At 37.2% G+C, this 19,367-nt stretch overlaps 1 protein-coding gene across 1 annotated transcript in view; it reads right to left on the bottom strand.

Annotated features, from left to right (window-relative positions):
* Positions 1–958: 958 nt before the first annotated feature.
* LOC128657302 (oocyte zinc finger protein XlCOF7.1) overlaps positions 959–19,367 on the bottom strand; it is a 225,235-nt gene continuing 206,826 nt past the window's right edge. Inside the window, exon 8 of the mRNA XM_053711593.1 lies at positions 959–5,142. Coding sequence (XP_053567568.1) covers positions 4,610–5,142 — 533 coding nt within the window. The 3' untranslated portion in view covers positions 959–4,609. The remainder of the gene's footprint in view (positions 5,143–19,367) is intronic.

Consider the following 19,367-nt stretch of genomic DNA (forward strand, 5'->3'; position numbering starts at 1 on the left):
CTAAGACATTTTACAACCCTTACAAACATTTTAGCATTTCAGCACAGATGGTGTACAAGGCCCTGATTTTATCTCAGTTCCTATCACCAACAGCCTAAGGACGTCAAATTCTACTCCCCTGATCTAATGATGTCATCTGGTCTCTGAAGAATTTATAGAGTGTGGGCTGGGCTGTGAGAAAGAATGAATGATTATATAAGTTAGTTGCCATTGTAGGCTAAGCAAGCTCTCTCTTCTCACTCACCTCTCTCCTTCCATCTCTCCCCTCTCCCCTTTTCCAACTTCCCTTTCCTTCCCTTACATTAGTTAGCAACTTGTTTCTATGTAAATACTTATTTTCTGTATAATAAAAGAAATACTTTCATCAAGCAGCGTCCTGATTTCCTAAGCTAAAGGTAATATTAGTGTGGAAATAGTAACTAAAAAGTTAGCAGATTCTACAGGTTGTCTACTAAAAACAAATATATACATGTCAATGGATATTCAGGGATTCCTGAAAGATATCAGTGTTCCAATGTAACTAGCGCTAATTTTGAAAAAAAGTGGTTTGGAAATAGCAAAGTGCTACTTGTATTTATTGCCCTATAACTTGCAAAAAAAACAAAGAACATGTAAACATTGGGTATTTCTAAACTCAGGACAAAATTTATAAACTATTTAACATGAGTGTTTTTTGGTGGTTGTAGATGTGTAACAGATTTTGGGGGTCAAAGTTAGAAAAAGTGTGTTTTTTTCCATTTTTTCATCATATTTTGTATTTTTTTTATAGCAAATTATAAGATATGATGAAAATAATGGCAGATTTTGAAAGTCCATTTAATGGCAAGAAAAACGGTATATAATATGTGTGGGTACAGTAAATGAGTAAGAGGAAAATTACAGCTAAACACAAACACCGCAAAAATGTAAAAATAGCCTTGGTCCCAAACGGACAGAAAATGTAAAAGTGCTGCGGTCATTAAGGGGTTAAATATATTTTTATTGAGGTTATTATTTTAGGCATACAGATAGTCTTCAGATATAGAAAGATAATCATAATATACAACACTGAAAATGTAATATACACCACAGTCTAATGCAATAATGATATAGGTATGGACACATTTCGTGCAGTGCAAACCTGTTCTGTAAATGTAGTTAACACCGTTAAAATAGAATGCCTCTCAGTATGGAAGCCTTCCAAAATAGACTTTAGAGGTCACTCTTGGACCCCACATATCAAAACATAAATACAAATAAGTACAATAGGCTAAGGAGACCACTCTTGGATCTCATTATAAGAACCTCTTTTCCACATTTTAGGGAATCTTTACTTGTATTTTAGCAGCATATAAGATACTTAAAGTTATTGTCTCTTCTTATAAACAATGTATATATCTATATGTAGACAGAAGACAATATTCTGATTGGACTAGGAGTATACAGAAATGAATATTATTTAGTCATAACAAATATTGAGCACATAAATGATCAGAACAGACCATATAAGTTTTCTCATGGTATCTATAACTCAGGAGTATTCTACACTCTAATGATCTTCCATATGAGGTACACAGGATATAAGATCCGCCATATAAGGTATATTGCAGTGGGTAGTGAATAAATTACAGCATTTAGGGGGGCTGCATTTGAGTGTAGTGAATTAACCATCTCAGGTGAGATATGTTGAAGTAACTGCCTCTACTAAAGCTTGTTTTATTCTGCCTGGTAGAAAGAAATAGTGGCTTCCTAGAGGTGATATAATATATCTACTTCTGATTAGGTCTATATTTTAAGGAAAAAGGATCAATAATACTCCAATGATCAAGCATAAGTTGTCATAAATTGTGTATATATATTCTGCTGCCTTGGCCGCTGAAAGCTCATAAGTTATATCCAGCTTGACAATCCTAAATATTACAAAAAGGAAAAATATGCGCTCCAATTAAATTAAATTCTCACAAATAGATACAGTACAATAATAAATACTCAACAATAAAAATGTAGTAGCAAATAATATATCAGAGAGAAAGAAAAACGTCCTGATATAACTGGATATAACCCATAACTGTATTCTATAGCTAGCTCACACCGGACCAAACTAGAAGCTGGGCAGAACAGCCCCTCAGGGTACCTCCACGTTTGAGTCTAGCATCGTATGTCTCTTGTAAAGTTGAAACATTACCGGGTAGGCTTACAAAACGCATCACAGGCGAACCACATATTACTCTTCTGTTATTAGCTCCCTGGTTCTGGTAATGGCATTAATAAATTAGTAGTTTGTATGGAAGAATGAGGCATACACTGCATGCTGATCTCTTGGGCGGTCATTTTATATTGTTTGGGTATAACCATTGCCAGTGTAGCTGCAGAGTTAGGTATATGCAGCGGATCTGCTGGGTAGTGTCAGAAAGGAAACCTCCGGTTCCAGTGTACCTTGAAATAAGGAGATTGTCTGTTTGCTCAGTCCAAATAGGATTTTCTGTTTCTAAGCTCTCTGAGCCGTTCAGCAGTCAAGTTTCTGGCAGTGTATGTGAACAGCCACATGGGCAGCGAATTTGGGGACGAACATTGCCTCTATCTCTCTGCTGAGGGTTTTGAACTGTGCTGCTACACTGGTGCTCAGAGCTGTGAATATTACATTGATCTTAGCTATCATGTACAAGCTCAGGAGGAATTCAGACTGCAAACTCTAGAGTACTGCCTGAGATATAGGAATCAGGGTCTAAGTATGATTTTATCTTGATACCATGAGAGATATCTTGCGTTTATATAATGACAGTGATTGATGTAGCTCAAAGATATACTAAATGATATAGTTCTGCAGCATATACAGCTGGTTAGCCTGATATATTAGGGAAGCTGGGGGGATAAATCAAGATCCAGGCAGTTACTAGGCCTCCGCTGTGTACCTCATTATTGCAGGTCTGCTGAGCTGAATCTTTATATAAAAGTTGCACAGGCGTTTTCCACAGATATTCATCTTTGTTAGATCACCTAATAAAGGCTTGGGTCGTAGAGTATTGAGTGTCAAACAGCGGTTTTATCGGCTCCTGTGCTCAGCTGAAACTATTAAGCAGCCATCTCGGTTGGTGGTAGGACACGCCCCCCCAATTGTATTTCAATTTAAATAAACAAGGTTGTAAACAATACAGTGAGACACAATTCTGCAATAGTCCTGTTAAGGGATCGCTGTGTTAAAACAGTATTTGAAGCAAAAAAAATTAGATTTTGCATATATTACCCAGAACCCTTTGGTGCATTGGTAACAATGTATGTGGAGTTTAACTGGGGAAAACATAAGCGGGGAACTTGCCTAGATTTTCTATGCATAAATTTGTATTGATTATATACATATATATTATTTTTTTTTAAATATGATTTTTTTTTAATTTAATTTAAATAGGATTTAAAAAAAAAAAAAAACTAAAAAATAAAATGCTTTTTTGAGGAAAAATCTATATAAAGATCGTTTCTATTTGATACATTATAATCTAAAGGTAATTCATTCTGAAATAAAGATGCTGTATATTCATGGCTCTAATGTCATGCTCTCTCAAAGGTTTCTGTCAGATTATTTTGGACTATTTTTCAATATTGAAGATATCACATATTATTATTTTTTTAGTTCTCAAAACTGTGAATTTGTGTCTGTAGAAATAGTATGCCCCTTCACAACAAAATGTTATAAAATCAGCATACAAAGTTGATAAATTGACCATAAAGGGACATAATCATGAAAGATAACTTTTGGATTTTAGATAGAGCACACACTTTTCAGATTTACATCTATAATCAGATTTGCTTTATTCTCTTTGAATTATTTGTCAAAGGACAGCAATGCTCTACTGGGGCCTAGCTGAATACAAAGGGTGAGACAGAAACAAGCAGCTAGCTCACAGTAGTGCATTACATCTGAATGAGTCTGCCTATGAAGGCTTTTCAACAATGGATACCAAGAGAACAAAGCAAATTGGAAGAAAAAATTGCAAGTTCTTTCTGAATCATGAAAGTTTAATTTTGACTTTCCTTTCCTTTAATTCCATTGTTCCCCTGCAAATCTATGTACACTTAATCAATCAATTCTAAGTTTCAAGAAGCTCACTGAATAGTAGATTGTTTGGAGTGGAATAAATCTGCACAAGGACCTAAGTGTGAGAAGGGAGGGGCAAGCATTACAAATGAAAAATAATGTAATTGTTTTAGTTAAATAAAACTATTTGGATTGTTATTATGAATGTAATCATTTTTCTCCTTCCAATAAAGAACAAGTAAAATGTTGATCAAATATGAATGATTAACCAATTAAACTGGAGATATTTCACTTCCAAATTATTTCATTAATTTCAGTGATCTATCAATGCATATCTATGATATATAACCAATTCATTAATGGTCTGATATAACTGGAAAACATAACCTGAAAACATATTATTCTAAAAATGAAAACCATAATTTAAATCAGTCTTACTGACTAGTGAATTAAATCAAATTGATTTAAATCAAATCCACCTTGGACTCACTTCATAAACGCTTGAAGTGCAAAAGGAGCCTTAAACAACTTCAAAACTGTGCGCCTCAGGGGGTCACATGCAGTCATCACCAGCACTTGATATTGTGTGGGTGACAACTATGTGTCACCCTCTGCACTTAGGTTAATCTGATTTCTTTTAATATGAATTTTCTGATGCCTAATAAGAGTTGATTTCAGAGTGAAACATTTCCCACAGTCAGAACATAAAAATACTTTCTCCCCTGTATGAGTTTTCTGATGCGTAATAAGAGTTGATTTCAAAGTAAAACATTTCCCACAGTCAGAACATGAAAATGCTTTTTCGCCTGTATGAATTCTCTGATGAGCAACAAGATTTGCTTTAGTGCTAAAACATTTCTCACATATAGAACAGGAAAATGGCTTTTCTCCTGTATGAATTTTTTGATGAACAACAAGATTCCTTTTATGGTTGAAACATTTCCCACATATAGAACAGGGAAATGGCCTTTCTCCTGTATGAATTTTTAGATGTCTATAAAGATGTGATTTCTTAAGAAAACATGTCCCACATTCAGAACATACATTTCCCACATGGCGTTGATTTTGAAGATGTAAAGAAGCATCTGCACTCTGTTCATGACTAGGATTATTGCAGTTTGTGAATTCACCTGTGAATAAGAAACACAATGGGAATCATGTTATTAATTACATAATTATTTAATCATGAGAAAATATAAACTGTTCTAATGTATTCAGTCTCCTACACTTGTAGTAGACACTATGATAACTAGACCTTTTCCAAGCTTCCATGCTAAGGCTTAAGGGCAGTGTACTGGACGTTAGGGACTATTTCTAAGAATTCACACTTAGTCAAAGACCAAACTAAATTTAAATTAAATTTCCTGTGAAACTTCTTATCACCAAAGAGGGTCAACTATATGCAGTCTAAACCCCACAAGAAGCTAGACAACTACTACAAAAATGGAAACTACTTCCTAATGACCCAGAAGAGAACACGGCCTTGTTCCCTGGGGAACCCCTATTACGAGCCAGTGCACTAGAATGGCAACCTCTCCCCCACAGAGTCCCCCAACCCACCACGAGACATACCAACACGCAACGAAAGCCACCATAAGAGACCATCCCTCCCGGATTAAAGCCATACCCTTTACCTTACGTCCTACTCATGGAAAAAGAACTCTCTGAACTATGTAAAGTATCTTTTTTTTTGCTTAGTATCATATGAGAGGCGTGGGGCCCTTACACCCTTGACCTCTCTTAAACACAACTGTTACTACATAATTTTGTTGTTATAGCACTAAATCTTGCAAGGTACTTGATATATGACTATCAGGGATACCGGTCTGTATATCATGTAAATACAATCGTTCAGCACTCAGGTGGAGTAGATATGTGCAAGCTGCTAGGGTCTATACCAAAACCCCAAATAAATAGCAAAACAGTAAATACTGCAGCAGCACTGTTTACTAAAAATAGATTTATTTAGCCAATATAAACATACGTTTCGGACCTCAATCCTTAGTCTTGTATCTGTACATCATCCCTACCCTAGATAATTGTTAATATGTTAAATCTTGTTCTTATCTTCAGGTTTGTGTTTATGTTTGTGTACTTACCAAGAGCCCTACCTTACTTAGATATGTGACCCTTACCATTTGTATCAGATAGTTAAACCCAAAATACTGTGAATACCACTAATTAGTCAGTGCTGCTAATATAGTTTTTATGTTAACCTGGGGAACCATAAATTGAACCCCCAGAATAACCCTGCGTAGTGCAACTCTGCGCTGACCATATATGCAATATTCATGGTTTGTACTTATGCACTAATGTTTTTCTACATGTTTCCTTGCTCCCTCTTCTCTTTTTTTCCTCCCTCTCTTTCTCCTCTTACCACTTTTTATTCCCTCCCAGATTGGCGCTTCCAGACCTACAGGCACCGCCCATATGCAGGTAAATGACTCCTTTAACACTTTCCAGCCTTAACGTCAAGGGACTTAATACACCTACAAAAAGAAGTCTATTGCTAAGATACCTTAATGATGTCGCATTTATACAAGAGACCCATTGGACAGACCCCTCCCCCCACAAATTCAAAATCTCCCTTTTCCCAATCTGTGAAATAGCTTATTACGCCAAGAAAAAAATACATTTAAAAAAAAAAAGGAAGAAAGAAAATGGAAGAAAGAAAAAGGAAGAAAGAAGAAAAAAAAGAAGAAGAAAAAAATCCTGAATAATGTGACATACTCTCCCATCACTATAGACAAAGATGAAGAGGATAGATACCTCATTGCAGTCTGTAAATTAAATAATATATACTGTACAGCCTAGTCAACATATATGCCCGCAATGATCACCAAGACACATTCTTAAGACAATTACTATTTAAAATAGAACAAATTGAGAGGATCCCTACTGATAGGAGGCGACTTCAACGTCACATGGGACTAGGGCTGCACGATTAATCACATTTACGGATTTAAACCGTGATTAATCACCGCAATTTAAAAACCGTGCAAGAAAAAAAAATCTATTTTCGTCATAACGGAGGTGGAGAGGGAAGGATGAGAGGCGGACCAGTGTGCGGCCATGGGCGGACCTGAAAATGCACATGAAACGGCCATTATTGCCGAGATTGCGTGTGTGGGAGCAACATGCATTCATCTAGGAGTGGTGTGGCGGTGGTGTGTCGGTGGGACAGCTTAGAGTCGTGAGCAATAAAATGAGTATTGTACAAAAACTTACTCTCTCTAATCATCTATCTAGTAGATATAGATAAGAGATTATAGAGGATGATATACAGATAGATCGAGTTACTTACTAGATAGATGAGAAATGTAATTATTATTATTTATATTTATTTAATATATAATTTAGTCGAGTGTTGATTCCCAGAAGATAGATCATCAATCATCAGTACAACACAGTGGTGCAGTGCACAACAATTTTTTATTTTTATTATATTTTTCCTCTAATTATAAGTGTTAATTTTAAATTTACATTACCATTACCCTTATTATACCAATTTGCAGTCCAGTAGTATACCATAACACAATTTTTTTCATAAGTAATCAATCTATTCTGTAATTTATGTTCCCAAAAAAGTAATTTTTTTAAATAAAATTTTTATTTTGTCATTCTTTATGGATGGATGCTGCTGCAATGCAAGTAATTTTTTTTTTTTTTTTTAAACAATTTTATTGAATTAAAGAAAAAGTTGTACAATGTATCTCAGGTGATATTCTTATCTCTGGTAGGCATGAATGGTATACACAGCATTGACTTATCACTTTTAAGCTATCCTCGACCCGGGCGGTTGTGAATGTCTTTAAAGGGACACTGTAACCAAAATTTTTCTTTTGTGATTCAGATTGAGCATGAAATTTTAAGCAACTTTCTAATTTACTCCTATTATCAAATTTTCTTCATTCTCTTGGTATCTTTATTTGAAATGCAAGAATGTAAGTTTAGATGCCGGCCCATTTTTGGTGAACAACCTGGGTTGTCCTTGCTGATTGGTGGATAAATTCATCCACCAATAAAAAAATGCTGTCCAGAGTACTGAAACCAAAAAAAAGCTTAGACGCCTTCTTTTTCAAATAATGATAGCAAGAGAACGAAGAAAAATTGAAAATAGGAGTAAATTAGAAAGTTGCTTAAAATGTCATGCTCAATCTGAATCACAAAAGAAAATTTTTGGTTACAGTGTCCCTTTAAGTCCAAAAATTTCGCACCGGGGAGTAATAACTTGTATATATTAAAATACTCCTATACTTTGAAACAATGTTAACCTAGTAACAACAATAACAATTTACAACCAATGGAAACATATTCATAAAATAAAAAGAGAAGAAAGGGAGGGAAATAAAAGAAAATAGAAAGAGAGAAGAAAGAAAGAAAGAAAATACCCGTCAGCCACTGAGCCGTTTGTCAAAAAGAAGTGCGTCTTCATGAGAGATTTGGAAGTATTTGAGAAGAAACTGTCCTCTCAGACCATGCTCCCCTTAGTGAGATTCTATTATAATGCCGGCACTATGGGTCTCAAGGCTATGTTTTCGTGAGCGTGACTAGTGTCTCCTCCACCACCCTCCCATAAGAATTTTATGTCTGCTAGCATGTGTGAATTCCCCCTCTTGGTATAGCCATATTCCTCCAAATTCAGGAGGTCTATGACTTTTTCTATCCAGTTCGTCAATGTTGGTATGTAAGGGGTCTTCCAATGTAAAGCTATGAGCGCTTTGGCCCCTCTTATGCCTATTTGAAGAATGGTAAGTCTTAGTTTGCACTGTATTTTCGGCAGGTCATTTAGTAGTCCAGTCTTAGGTGTTAGAGAGAAGTCGCCCCCCAAGAGTGGTTTGAGGTAACTCTCCACTGAGTTCCAAAGAGATTGTACTTTAGGGCAATTCCACCACATATGCAAGTATGTGCCTCTGGCCCCGCATCCTCGCCAGCATTTCCCCGAGGTTTCGGGATATATCGATTGCAATCTCACCGGGGTGAGATACCAGCGTGATAAGACTTTGAAGTTAAGCTCTAAGGCTTGGGGAGAGTTTGAGGCCTTTCTTGTGCGCATGAAAATGTATTGCCACTCTTCAACTTGTAAATCAGTGTGTAAGTCTGCGTGCCAGTGTTGTGTGTATGAAGGGAGTTGATGGGCCTGTTGTCCCTGAATCATTTTTTCGCCAATGACAGGGAATGTCTTGTCGTGGTGCAATGGCTCTCGAATGGGGTCAGCTCTCTCAGATAGTCCTGTCTATGAGGTTATGTGTGGACAAAATGGGCCAGTTGAGAGTACTTTAACCAACCCGAGTAACTGCCTCCCAGTACATCATTCAAATCCTCTCTCTTTTTAAGTTTCCCCTGCGCTACGAATTAATTTAGTGGAGTAGTATAACCCCAACCCGTTAATCTCCTGTGATCTTTGTCTAGCCCTCCTATCAATTCTGCATTTCTCGGGATTGGGAAAAGTGGCGAGCGAGCTCCTGAAATATGTTTTCTCCTCGTTGTGATTAAATCCCATGATTCAAATGTTCTGTGATGTATTGCAAGCTCTATACTCTGAGGCGGTCTGAGTTCTTTGGGGACCCAGCAAAGGGCCCCTACGTCCGGGGCTTTAAGGATGTGGGAATCTATAGCTACCCATGCTTTAGTGTCCGCTGACCTGTGCCAATCTATTACTCTTTGCAGGGTTACCGCATCTAGGTAGTCTAAAATACAGGGTAGGCCCAATCCCCCCCTATCCTGCGCTCTATATAGGTTTTCTCTATTCACCCTTGGCTTAATTTTCCCCCAGATAAATAGATTGATAAGTTTTTGTATATGCACTACGTACCACCTAGGGACTGGGATTGGAAGGGTTTGAAATATGTACAGGACCCTAGGCAAGACTGTAATTTTAACACATTGAGTTCTCTCCACCATGTGATTGGTTTAGCCGACCATGAATTAAAATCAACTTGTAGCTTGCGTGATAATGTCAGGTAGTTTTCATCAAAAAGTTGTGCCATGTTTGGAGAGATGTTTACACCTAGATATCTTAAGGATTTTTCTTGGAGTTTCAGCGGGCAAATGTCACTAATGGAGCGGAAGGCGGATAAGGGAAGTGATATGTTCAAGATTTCTGATTTATGTTTGTTGACTAGAAAATTGGAAAATCTACTGAAGGTGTCTATTTGTCGCAGCACTTCAGGTATACTGGAAAGGGGATCTGTTAACGAAAATAGGATGTCATCTGCGTACATCGCGACTTTAAAACTATGAGGTCCTATGGGGATCCCTTTAATCTCTTTGTTCTGCCTAACGTGAGAAGCTAGAACTTCCATGGTCAGGATAAACAGTATGGGAGATAGGGGACACCCCTGTCTCGTCCCATTTTTAATATTGAAAGGGTCTGAAAGCATTCCATTAACTTTAACTCTAGCTGTGGGTTTCGAATATAAACTAAGTATACGTTGAATCATCTTGGGGCCAAATCCTTGGGAAAGTAAAGTTTCATTTAGAAAAGTCCAATTAATGCGGTCAAATGCCTTCTCGGCATCAGTCCCTATAAGGACTGAAGGGATTTTATAGTGTTTGGCATAAGAGGACAGGGTAACCGCCCTGATTGTATTGTCCCTTGCTTCCCTTCCAGGGACAAAACCTACTTGATCCAAGTGTACAGGGGAACAAAGTATTCCATTAATTCGGGTGGCCAGCATCTTGCCCAGGATCTTGACGTCAGAATTTAGGAGGGATATGGGCCTATAACTACCTGGGTCAGTGGGGTCTTTATTGGGTTTTGGGATAACCGAGATGTGCGCCATCAGCATATCCCTGGAGAGTGTGGGGGTTTCATCTAGAGCGTTGAATACGTGTAATAAGTGTGGGGCTAGAATTCCCTTAAAGGCTTTATAATAGGCGTTAGTAAAGCCGCCGGGCCCTGGGCTTTTCCCTGAAGGTAGATTGGTGATGGCTTTAACCACTTCCAAAAGTGTTATAGGGGCTTCCAAGGCTTCCCTTTGTGTTTGATCTAATGCCGAGAGGTCAGCAGCTTTTATGTACTCCTGCATATCTTGTAAATGTTCCTTCGTGTTTGTGTTATCTAAATTAAATAGCTTGGAGTAAAATTTGCTAAAGTGGTCTGCTATTTGTTTGCTATCATATAAATGTTGTTTGTTTGTGGTCACCAACTTTTCTACTTGAGATCTAGTGTGCTGGGCTTTTAGGAGTTTCACCAAAAGAGGGCCTGATCTGTTGCCTTCATAGGCATACAACTTCCTGATACTAAGAGCCTTCCTTTGCGCTTCTTTCATGAATATGTTATTTAGGTCCTGCCTGGTTTTGGCTAATTGTGTGTAAATCATGGTGTCTAATGGCGTGTTTTTGTGTTGGAGTTCCAATTTCCCAAGCTGCTCTGTCAAAGCGAGGACCCTAGCATTATATGTCTTCCTAGTTTGCAATGTTGGGGTTGGCGGATTTAGGGGTTAATACTTTTACTAGGTAGATCGCGATGTGGCACGAATGGCGGATTAGGGGTTAATAGTTTAATTAGGTATATTGCGTTGTGGGGGTTGGTCAGTTTAGGGGTTAATACATTTATTATTAGTTGCGATGTGGAGGGATTGCGGATATAGGGGCTTTTACATGTCAGGTTTATTTTTGGGAGGCGGGTTAGACTTTTACGGGAGATTTTCTGGCGACTCCAGAAATTTGTATTTTTACACTCATTTCTGGACATCGCTAGTATATCCGACTTACGGCACTTTATGAACTGCCAGCGCCGTATATGTGATACCCCGAAATTACTGGTGGCGTGGGTTTCAGCAGTTGCGCTGAAGCTTGTGCCGCATATGTAATCTCGCTCAATAGCAGGAAGTCAAGTATGGTAGTGATGAACTTTCTGTGTAAATCATTCTCTGTATTTATAAATATTTTTTAAAATGTCTGTTTACAAAGTACACTACCTAAGCCGCTTAGAATATTTTCTGGAGCATGCGCCATCCCTCAAGCTTGTTATTCCCTATTATGTCAGAGTTATTGCAACAAGATTACTCACATTAGCGCTGACAGATGAAGCATGATGTTTGTTAATCAAAGTTTGGAGCGGTGTTGAAAATGTGCATCCGATTACCTGTGCCTGATGACCTGTGCACACGTTATAATTATCAATCTGCAATGCACGGAGAAGGGGGGGCAATAGCGGGGAATGGATGACAATTTTGTACTGCTGTCTAACCTGCTGAAAAATGGTGGCTGCACTGTATATCCTGCAAAGTATGCTGTGTAACAGTGAACATAAATCCCCTTTACAACTTTGAAAAATTCCTTTGCATAATAAACAATAGAACGTTGACTGTACAAATCCTCTCTGTAGAATTGATGAGACTGGGACAGGCTGTGTAATAAAACCGCGACAGGGAGAGAAATCACTGCAGCTAAAATTCTCACAGCCTGCTTGGCACCAGAAACACGATACAGCAAGACTAGGTAGTGAGTAAATGATGGCTAAGGTATTTGCTACAAAACAGAAATTCTCACAGTCTGCTTGTCACCAGAAACAGACATTGAATGCACAAATACAGAGGTGAGAAGTTCAGATACAATGATCTCTGTTTTGTAGCAAGTACTGAAGGTACTTTCATATACTTTACTCATTCACAGTGTTATACACAAACAGACCAGATCGTTATAAGGGCACTTTAATGTAACCTAATAAAGGAAGAGATTTGCAACACAGGTGTGATTTGTTGTTTATGGACACATGCAGTGAACTTGTTGCAGCCTCTAAAATAACTAGACAAGTTCGTCCACAGCATCACGCGCACAACATTCAGATGCAGATTGCACACGCACATTGCAAAATTGCTATATTTTTCATATTATCAAATTGCGCAAATTGATTGGTCATGGGACAGGTTAATATAGCACTGCCCGGCCATTTTATCGGGGCATTTCAGGATCACCAAGCTTGATGGCTCACAAAAAATGAAACAAAAAACAAAACAAAAACTTTTCATATTAAAATGGTTATGATTATTAAAGACGTTATTACTGCTAAGTAACGCTCTCTCCTGAGTGAACTGGTCCAGAGCATTTACACCACAGCAGAGGGTCTAGTTTGCTTAATATACAACATGAGGCTTATTGCTTGTGTGCACAAAGCATTCAGTTTTATTTTTTAGAATGTTGTATTTATACCAGATATTCTTTACTTGTAATGAAAACCGGAATATCACTTTATATATATATATATATATATATAAATATATATATATATATATATATATAAATATATATATATATATATATATATATATATATAGAGGAAGAAAGGGGGGTCACCAGCGCTAAAACTACTATAGGAGAAATAGCTAGTAAGTTATAGATTGTGTAAAAAAGATCTTTCAGTGATTAAAGATGTGATGATTTTATTAGACTGCACTCACTTGGTTGGTCGGAAGTGCAACAAAACTTATATATATAGATAAGTATAAGAACTGAGCGTGCAGCCTAAAGTGTGAGTCAGTGTACCCGTGTCACTGAATGAAATGTGGGTCGAAAGAGAATATTCTCAAAAGTAAATAGGCGCACTGCTATACAATTATAAATAATGTAGTATTAATATACTGTGTGGTGTATACATAAACAAAGTTCAAAACCAATCAGTTGGTACAGGTTAGTTCTTTCCCAGTAAAGTTCTGGTATAGGGTAAGTGATAGCGCTTACCAGAGCCAACCTCAATCCTATGAGGTAAGTGATCAGCAATGGAGTATAGATGATCCCTTTGGAACTGTGTGCTCTCGTGGAAATCTTTTGGTATCTGTTGCTCCTTGCCAATGGAGATCCTGGACTCTCTTATGAAAGCAAGAATGATTCTTTGGTTCTCTCTATGGTATTTGCTGAAGTACTGCAGGTTTTTAGAGGAACTTGTTGGTGAAATGGCAATCTTGGACTCTCAATGGATTCCTTCTTCTATCAGAAGCTTGGATGTCCAATATTCTCATAGATGAATAGAAAAAGAGAAAAACAACATAGAGTAGTACTGCAAAATGATTAAAGCAGAAACTAAATGTATGTCCTGGTGTAAAGTAAGTATATTGCGCTTACCAGAGCAAACCTCAATCCTATGAGGTAAGTGATCAGCAAGGTGTTAAAGATGGTGTTTTGGATGTTCCAAGAAATTCCTGGTCTTTTTTCATCAGAGGGAATGGCAATCCTGGACTCTCTTATTAGAGTAGGGATGGTCCTTTGGTTCACTCTTTGTTGGTATTATACAAAAGTGTCTTGAGTGACTTATATCGGAATGAAATCCTGGGCTCTCTGTGTATTTATTCTCTCTTTTGGTATTGGGATGTCACTTGTCCTCATGAGAGATTAGTTATAAAATACAAGAAGCAGAGACAGAGACATAGTGTGATACCGTAAAATATGAGGAGCTATTTATTACAGATAAATAATAAATAATAAAAAAGTGCTTACATTAAAAACCTTTTAAACTTGGTATGAGGTTAAAAAATAGCATAGAAAAACCCTGAAAATCACTTTATGTTCAGGGATGTGCTGCAAATGAATTTGTTTTAGAACAGCAAAAAATGGTTGTTAAGCTGTAATAGCATGGTGCTAAAAAAGTGACAGAGTTTAGCAGCTATAGATAAATCTGTAAAATTCAACAATGGCAGCCGGTAATAAGTTTTAGATTATCCCGTGATTAACATAAATGTGTAGTCCACAAAAATGAAGTACAGGGATACCATGTAATTTCTAATACAGTACCGGTAGTAGGTAAAAGAAATGAGGAATAGATAAATGTGGATGCCGATTCTAGCAGGACCTGTCAGCCCACTGTGTGGTAAATAATCCTTACGCGTTTCGAAGTAATAACTATACTTCTTCTTCAGAGGAAAAAAGTGTTCTGACAGGCATCTGCATTTTCCCGGTTTAAAAAGGGACCGCAAAGTGGGCGTGAGGTTCAGGCCTGCTAGGGTGTACGGCTAGACGTACGTATGACGTCTACGTGATTAGGTATGCGCATGTGAATTGTAACGAAACTGGTTGCTATAGAAACATTGGGACGCTAAAGCGAATGTGTATGCTGTAAATCTTGTAGTGCACTGGAAAGCAAAGGATTACACCAAGGTATTGCAACGGTGTTCCTTGCATTGGTAATATATACTGGGCTAACTTACGAGTACAAGTATTTCATTTAAATATTATACTTGGATCCCAAAGTTTTTGGATAATCGCATTGACATTTTTGTTAAAAATGGTCCCAGGGTAAATATGCACATGAACCAAACAATTATTTTGAAATACATATAGAAAAACAATTTACTGCTATTTAGCCTATCGTGTACTCAAGGGCCAGGTGTTGCATCTGAGAACTGAAGCAGTGTTTTTTGTTTAGTACTTAAAAACTGGGCTTGTTTGTAAAGATATGAGGGTCTGCAAGTACAATATTAGACTAGAATCATAAGGGTTTCAGTAATCTGATTCACGATATGTTAAGATTGTAACAGGTTAATATGCAGAGAGACCAAATGAATTCTAAAAAATATATATAAAAAAGACAGATATCAGCTAATAACAGTGTAAGATTAGTAGCAATGATTAGATAAAGGGTAGACTAGATAGTGAATGTGTGTCTACTATTCTCTGAGAGAAATATAAAATAGTCAATCTATGTAAATAATGTCCTAGAGAGTGACATGTCATAGTGGAAAAATAAATGGGGATTGCTTGTGGTCCCAACCAGTCTTGGGTTCGGGGACCCTTTGGATATGCCACTAAAAATGTAATACTACTCATTTGTCTTCCTAATTAAGTGTCTATGGCAATGGAAAAGATGAAATTCTGTATATGTGTACATTTATTTATAAACCATATAAAGATGTTTATGATTCTGTGAGGATTGAATTTTGCTGAAAAGACAGACTATTTAGAGGAAGGCTGCGAGATCTATATCCTCGTTTAGCCCCATAGGGGTCATTGTACCCATATTATGCATCCAGTATGTTTCTTGTTGGCGTAATTTTAGGAACCTGTCTCCTCCTCTTTTGGGAACTGATACTTGTTCTAAAATCGTTCCTTTTAACAATGTTTGATCTTGGTTATGAATTTTTTTGAAATGTCGAGAGACACTATGTCCTTTATAGCCTGCCTCTATGTTCTTTAAATGTTCTAATAGTCGTACCTTATATGGGCGTTTCGTGCGGCCTATATATTGTAGTTTACATGGGCATTCGAGAAGGTAAACTACAAATGTACTTTTGCAATTGGTTAAAGTGTTGACTTCGCAGGTTTTGTTAGGATATGTTTTCGAATTTATTATTTTAGTGGGTTTTTTTCCTCCATAGGCATGCTCACAGCCTTTGCAATTAGCCCTATTGCACTTGAAAAATCCCTTAGTATTAGAGGTTAGCCAGTTGGTTTTGGACTGTGTTGTTTTTAGTTGACTGGGCGCTAAGATTTGTTTTTTGAACCTCACGCCCACTTTGCGGTCCCTTTTTAAACCGGGAAAATGCCGATGCCTGTCAGAACACTTTTTTCCTCTGAAGAAGAAGTATAGTTATTACTTCGAAACGCGTAAGGATTATTTACCACGCAGTGGGCTGACAGGTCCTGCTAGAATCGGCATCCACATTTATCTATTCCTCATTTCTTTTACCTACTACCGGTACTGTATTAGAAATTACATGGTATCCCTGTACTTCATTTTTGTGGACTACACATTTATGTTAATCACGGGATAATCTAAAACTTATTACCGGCTGCCATTGTTGAATTTTACAGATTTATCTATAGCTGCTAAACTCTGTCACTTTTTTAGCACCATGCTATTACAGCTTAACAACCATTTTTTGCTGTTCTAAAACAAATTCATTTGCAGCACATCCCTGAACATAGAGTGATTTTCAGGGTTTTTCTATGCTATTTTTTAACCTCATACCAAGTTTAAAAGGTTTTTAATGTAAGCACTTTTTTATTATTTATTATTTATCTGTAATAAATAGCTCCTCATGTTTTACGGTATCACACTATGTCTCTGTCTCTGCTTCTTGTATTTTATAACTAATCTCTCATGAGGACAAGTGACATCCCAATACCAAAAGAGAGAATAAATACACAGAGAGCCCAGGATTTCATTCCGATATAAGTCACTCAAGACACTTTTGTATAATACCAACAAAGAGTGAACCAAAGGACCATCCCTACTCTAATAAGAGAGTCCAGGATTACCATTCCCTCTGATGAAAAAAGACCAGGAATTTCTTGGAACATCCAAAACACCATCTTTAACACCTTGCTGATCACTTACCTCATAGGATTGAGGTTTGCTCTGGTAAGCGCAATATACTTACTTTACACCAGGACATACATTTAGTTTCTGCTTTAATCATTTTGCAGTACTACTCTATGTTGTTTTTCTCTTTTTCTATTCATCTATGAGAATATTGGACATCCAAGCTTCTGAAAGAAGAAGGAATCCATTGAGAGTCCAAGATTGCCATTTCACCAACAAGTTCCTCTAAAAACCTGCAGTACTTCAGCAAATACCATAGAGAGAACCAAAGAATCATTCTTGCTTTCATAAGAGAGTCCAGGATCTCCATTGGCAAGGAGCAACAGATACCAAAAGATTTCCACGAGAGCACACAGTTCCAAAGGGATCATCTATACTCCATTGCTGATCACTTACCTCATAGGATTGAGGTTGGCTCTGGTAAGCGCTATCACTTACCCTATACCAGAACTTTACTGGGAAAGAACTAACCTGTACCAACTGATTGGTTTTGAACTTTGTTTATGTATACACCACACAGTATATTAATACTACATTATTTATAATTGTATAGCAGTGCGCCTATTTACTTTTGAGAATATTCTCTTTCGACCCAATTCCCAAATAATCTTCAATTCCTCTGCCTGACCCGGTGAGAGCGGCCCCGGAAGTATACGGAGGTAAGACTTGTTACAGCAAGTAACGTCAAGCTACAATTTTTTATATATGATCCATTCTGTGATTTGAAGTTTTTGTATGCTGAGTGTTTTACCTCCTGAGACTTGCTATTTGTTAACCGACTGAAGACGAGGTGGGTGAACTACGGGCTATACCTATTAAATATTTACAGGCAATGCAAAGGGTACAACCTATATAGAGCCAGCAGTATATCTTTACATGGACTGTATTTGGGATACTGGCGTGTTCATATCCTTATTGTTGACAGAGCACAAGACAAATTTATAATATTTTATTGGAGACATAGGATCTATTACAATTAAACATAGATCTCTTGACTGCACCGGGACATCTTTTTTCCTTTTTCCCTTTCTTCTTTTTGGAATTAAAATGGAGAATGCATATGTTCTAAGTGAGTTCAAAGATGAAGGAACTGAATTATATAATGAGATTGTGTATACATTGGACAGTTTGTTCTTTGATATGGATGCTTTGAGGAGGAAAGACATCAAATTAGATCAAGATATTAAATCTTTTATGCTATATAAACAGGATCACCGTATTCCTAGGGGATTACGTATAAGAAAGTTTCCCTCTTTCACAGTATCTGATCCTGCATTCATTGAAAAATGGAACGCCATATTAGATGCCTGCTCCTTTGCCTTAATTGACCTCCTAATTTCCTATAAAAAACAACAGACAGCGGATCTCTCATTAGAGCTCAAACAAACACAATCAATTTTGAAAGAATATCAACAGGAACCAGATTTTAAGAAGTACGATAAAGAATTTGAAACCAAGATGAATTCTTTCAAAAAAGAATTGTGGATCTTTAAATCTGGTAAAATGAGTCGTGATAAAAAAGACTACGATACCAAACAAGTATACAGGTGGACCCAGGAAGATACTACAAGGCGAGGCTACAGAAGAAATCGCAAAAATAACAACAAAAAAACAGGGAGCTGGAAAAGTGATAATAAGAAAGGAAAAAGTGTTACTTTTTCGGACACTGAATTTGAATGCGATTCATCTGAAGGTGAGACAAGTGAAGATGTAGCAACAGCAGCTGTCTTTCAAGTAGAAGACTACGCACAGGAAGATGACACTTTGACACTACAGTCAAAAAACGAGCAGCGACAAACTGTTTCAGGAGCCCGAAAAAAACACACAGAGGCTCAAGAGGAGGTCAAAAAAAGAAAAACAAAGGACAACAAAAAACAGGGTTACAGGACAAATTATGCCACCAGGTCACAGAATATGACCAAGAAATATGCATGAATAAAAATGTTATAAATTTATCTAACCAGCCTCTTACTCCCTCACAGGTGAACGTTCTCTCTAGGGGTTTAAATTTTGTGCCTTCACATCATTTTAACATTTTTGAGACTATCCTCGATGTCAATCGTTTTGCGAGGAAAATTACACTTCAAAGGCATT

This window comes from Bombina bombina, chromosome 4 (genome assembly GCF_027579735.1).
Source record: "Bombina bombina isolate aBomBom1 chromosome 4, aBomBom1.pri, whole genome shotgun sequence".
NCBI lineage: Eukaryota > Metazoa > Chordata > Amphibia > Anura > Bombinatoridae > Bombina > Bombina bombina.